General features: G+C 43.9%; 1 protein-coding gene across 1 annotated transcript; it reads right to left on the minus strand.

The window, feature by feature from the left end:
• Positions 1-1,509: 1,509 nt before the first annotated feature.
• On the minus strand, positions 1,510-2,349 carry LOC116588238 (coiled-coil-helix-coiled-coil-helix domain-containing protein 2-like). Its single transcript, XM_032339074.1, has one exon. It carries the CDS (start codon positions 2,283-2,285, stop codon positions 1,815-1,817), a length of 471 nt encoding a protein of 156 aa, XP_032194965.1. The 5' UTR covers positions 2,286-2,349; the 3' UTR covers positions 1,510-1,814.
• Positions 2,350-3,829: the final 1,480 nt, after the last annotated feature.

Raw genomic sequence — 3,829 nt, forward strand, 5'->3', positions numbered from 1 at the left:
GCATAAATAATAAATGTATAACTTATAAATAAAGGAGCTGACAGAGATGTGTGAGTATGTGCCTGACTTATCACAGAAACATGTGCCTCAAAGATACTCCATTAAGCTCAGAAGTAGCAAAGTCGCAACCGGAACCGTGCCTCGTGTAGATTCGGGATTGAGTGAGGAATCACGGAAGATGGTGAGACAAAGCGAAACATTACCAATCCACACACTTTAAAAAAGTTGTTATCTACCAATTGCCATCAAATGAAGAACGTAGGCTTGGTTTGAAAATGAATTTTATAATTTAGAGACGAGTCACTCCTGATGGGCTATTAATGGCTCCATTTTACAGTGGAGAAAATTCTTGGACCCTTAGTTTTCTTATGTGTAAAATGGAGACACTAGTTCCTCCCTCACAAGTTTTTTTGAGAAGCAAATGAGAGAATGCATGCAAAGAATCTATGAGCTCAAAGCTTTGTGAGAGTGCAAAGTGCTAGTGTTGTCGGTAACAGAATCACACAGGTTTCCCTCAAAAGATGGCAGTGGAGTATTTCACATGTGTTATGCATTTTTAAAAAAATTTATTAACTCATTTACCTTCCTAAGAGGTACATACTATTGTTATCATTCCCATTTTCCAGATGAAGAGCTTGAGGCCCAGAGGCCGCAAGGGTATAAATGGCATACGTGGGATTTTAATCCGTAGAGCTGGCATGAATCTGAGCTGTTACTATTGTACCGTCTGCCTTTCTAAAAAGATGTCATTATACCTCCTCCCTACAGCTCACTTTACAGTAATTGTCTACATTCACAGCCTTTATTTCCTTGTGGGAGGGTTGCTATATTCAGATTTGTTGGCCTGCTCTCTGTAAGATATAAGAAGGAAGCTGAAAGCTTGCCTAAAATCTCAGGGATTTCCCATTTTGGGGCTTCCTGGAGGTTTGCAGGGAGACAGCCGGGTCAGCCACGCTCTCAGCAAATACTCTATTTATGAGACAATCAGAACCACCCGCAGGACAGAAGAGATCCTGGGAGCTCCTACTTGAGGCCGTCTTTCCCAGGACACAGCTGAGCTGGGAAGCTCGCTGTAGCACTGAATGCTGAGAAGGAAGCATCCCCGTGCCCAAGGCCCTTTGGTCACTTACTGGAATGTCTCTGTCCTCACCTGGACATTTGGCCTTGCTTCTCATAGCCCACTCTGAGTTGGAAGGCTCCTTGCATGACTGGGTGGGGACGGGGGAGGTGGGTAGGCAGCAGCACAGCATTTCTTTTTCTTTTTTCTTTTGAAATTACCAGGGACCACTCTTTAAAAAGCGGGGGGCACCCAGGTGACTCAGTCCAAAGAACATGGGTCCCTTGATCTCAGGGTCATGAGTTTGAGCTCTATGTTGTGTGTAGAGATTACTTAAATGAATGAATACATAAAAACTTTAAAAATAAAATAAAACAAAATAAATAAAATACAATAGCATTGCTAATTAATACTAACTGATACCTTCAGATGGACCCAAAGGTAAAGTTCAGTTTTTTTTTTTTTGAGAGAAAATCACTTTATTCTATTAATTAGTTCACAAATGAGAACATCACAAAAGGTGATTTAAGGAGGCACACAAACATCCTTGCAGCCCCAAACTCAAACCATCTCAATGAACTTCTATTCAGTAAGAACATGCTTTTCATCTCAATTCTGAAGAAAGCTGTAATTAAAGATGGAAAGGCTTAACTGGTGATTTTATACTTTATATATTCACTGTTAATTATATATTTTTATGCTAAATTAACTTGGTCATGAGAGATGATTTTCCGTGTCTTCAATTTGAACTTCTTGATTAGGCTAATCCATTTGCAAATCTGCACTGTTTCAGCACCTCGCTGAAACCTTCACAAAGCTTAAGGTCACCCTGGTTCTGGGCGCACTCCAGAAACTGTTTCATCTCATAGTGGCAAGGGCCAAACTGCTGCTGTGGCTGCTGGTACACTGGCTGGGCTCCCTGAGGCTCCTGGTAAGTGATGTCAGGCCTTGAAGGCTCAGCACTACTTCCTCCACCGAAGCCCCCAGTGATGGCGTGACCTATCGTGTGCCCAACAGCAGAGCCCACAGCCACGCCTGCTGCAGTGGATGCCATTTGGGCCATGAGACCGGGTTGCCGGGGTGCAGCCGCAGGTGAGCCAACAGCAGATGGGGGAGCCGCTGCTGGCGGCTGAGCTGCAGGCGCTGGTCTCGGTGCAGCTCTCATCTGAGGAGCCCGGCTGGCCGGAGGGGCCATGCGGGAGGTGCGGCTCCGGCTTCCACGCGGCATGGTTCCTGGCGGAGCGGCCCTGCTTCCAGATGTCCGAGACGCGGCGGAGACCCCCTAAAGTTCAGTTTTTAAGCAAAATTATCATGGTTGTCTAAAATATTACATGTCCCTAACACTGAGGTTTCGGAGTGTGAGTTGTGGAAGTTCTAAAGTTGGGTGAAGCTTAACTCAGCGACACCCGAAACTGAACATTCAACTCTAGAAGAACCTGCTGAGAAAACCACCTGTGCTGCTTTCTTTAGCATTTTCTACAGAATAATTAGAAGCAGGAGTCATGGGCTCTAAAACCACATCACCAGGGATTGGCTGGCTGTATCTTCAGCATTGACTAAAACAGGAAATTACCAGGTGTACGGAAATGGAGCTAATGAGAGCAAGAACCTCCTACAACTTAGTAGCCACTTGGGAAAAGCGACCCAAACCAAATTACCCATCTGGACCTGTTTTCTGTTCCTAAATGAAGTAAATTAACTTGGAGAGCACTAACACCTCCTCCAGCTGGTAGGGTCATGATTCTAGGAGATGCCACCAACGGTTAGGGATGGCAATCCTCTACAAACCTGTCCTTTGTATTCATCTTGGAGCTGTCCTGGATGTTTTCCTGGTGGGATAGCAGGGTGTGGAGCAAGATTCAGGGTGATTTCAGAAGCCCCTAAAGTGGGCACCTGGGTGGCTCAGTCGGTTAAGCATGTGCCTTCAGCTCAGGTCATGATCCCAGGGTCCTGGGATCGAGTCCCTGCGTTGGGCTCCTCGCTCAGTGGGGAGACTGCTCTTCCCCCTGCCTGTGCATTCTCTCTCTGACAAACAAAATCTTAAAAAATAATAATAATAATAAATTAAAAAAAAGAAGGCCCTAAAGAAAGCCAACCCTGACAGTCAGAGGGCAGAAAGTGGACACAAATCCACAAAAAGCATTCATTTCACTGACTTTTAAGGATCCCCAGTGTTTTCTCTCTCCTTAAAGCAAGGAACCAAGTCATTGGAAAAAGTGGAGACAAAGGAATGCACAATGAGACTGGCTATTTTGTTGTGATTTTTCCACAGATTCAAAGAGAGTGGAATTTGTGTCCGCTTATTTTTAAGGAATTATATGCAACCAGCGTTAATCTGTGAGTCAAGACAGTCTCATGCTGAAAAAAGTCCAATAGTCATACATTACATTGCACAGCTATTATTTCCTTCTTTTCTGCTGCTGAATTCAGCCTACGCCTATTGTTTATTTTATGATAAGATTAAATTACATTCTTTCTTTTCTTCAAGAGTTGAAGAGCTCCAAATATGGCTTCTCATTCAAAGAATTCATTCTTACCATGGCCAAAAAGCCTTCTTTCGTTTAAATGGATCATTTCCCCTAATTAGCAGGGAATAATCTGGAACTAATTAACTAAAATATCTAAGATGTCTTCAAAATGCCTTCGACAACATGTTAGATAAGAAGACTGTGTGACAAATCTTTTCGCACACACACCAGCCATTTCAGGCAGAGGGAGGAGTCAGAGTCAATGGAAAAGCACAGGCTTTGGGATCAGAAGCCCAAGTTTTCC

The sequence above is a fragment of the Mustela erminea genome, chromosome 4 (genome assembly GCF_009829155.1).
Source record: "Mustela erminea isolate mMusErm1 chromosome 4, mMusErm1.Pri, whole genome shotgun sequence".
Taxonomy (NCBI): Eukaryota; Metazoa; Chordata; class Mammalia; order Carnivora; family Mustelidae; genus Mustela; species Mustela erminea.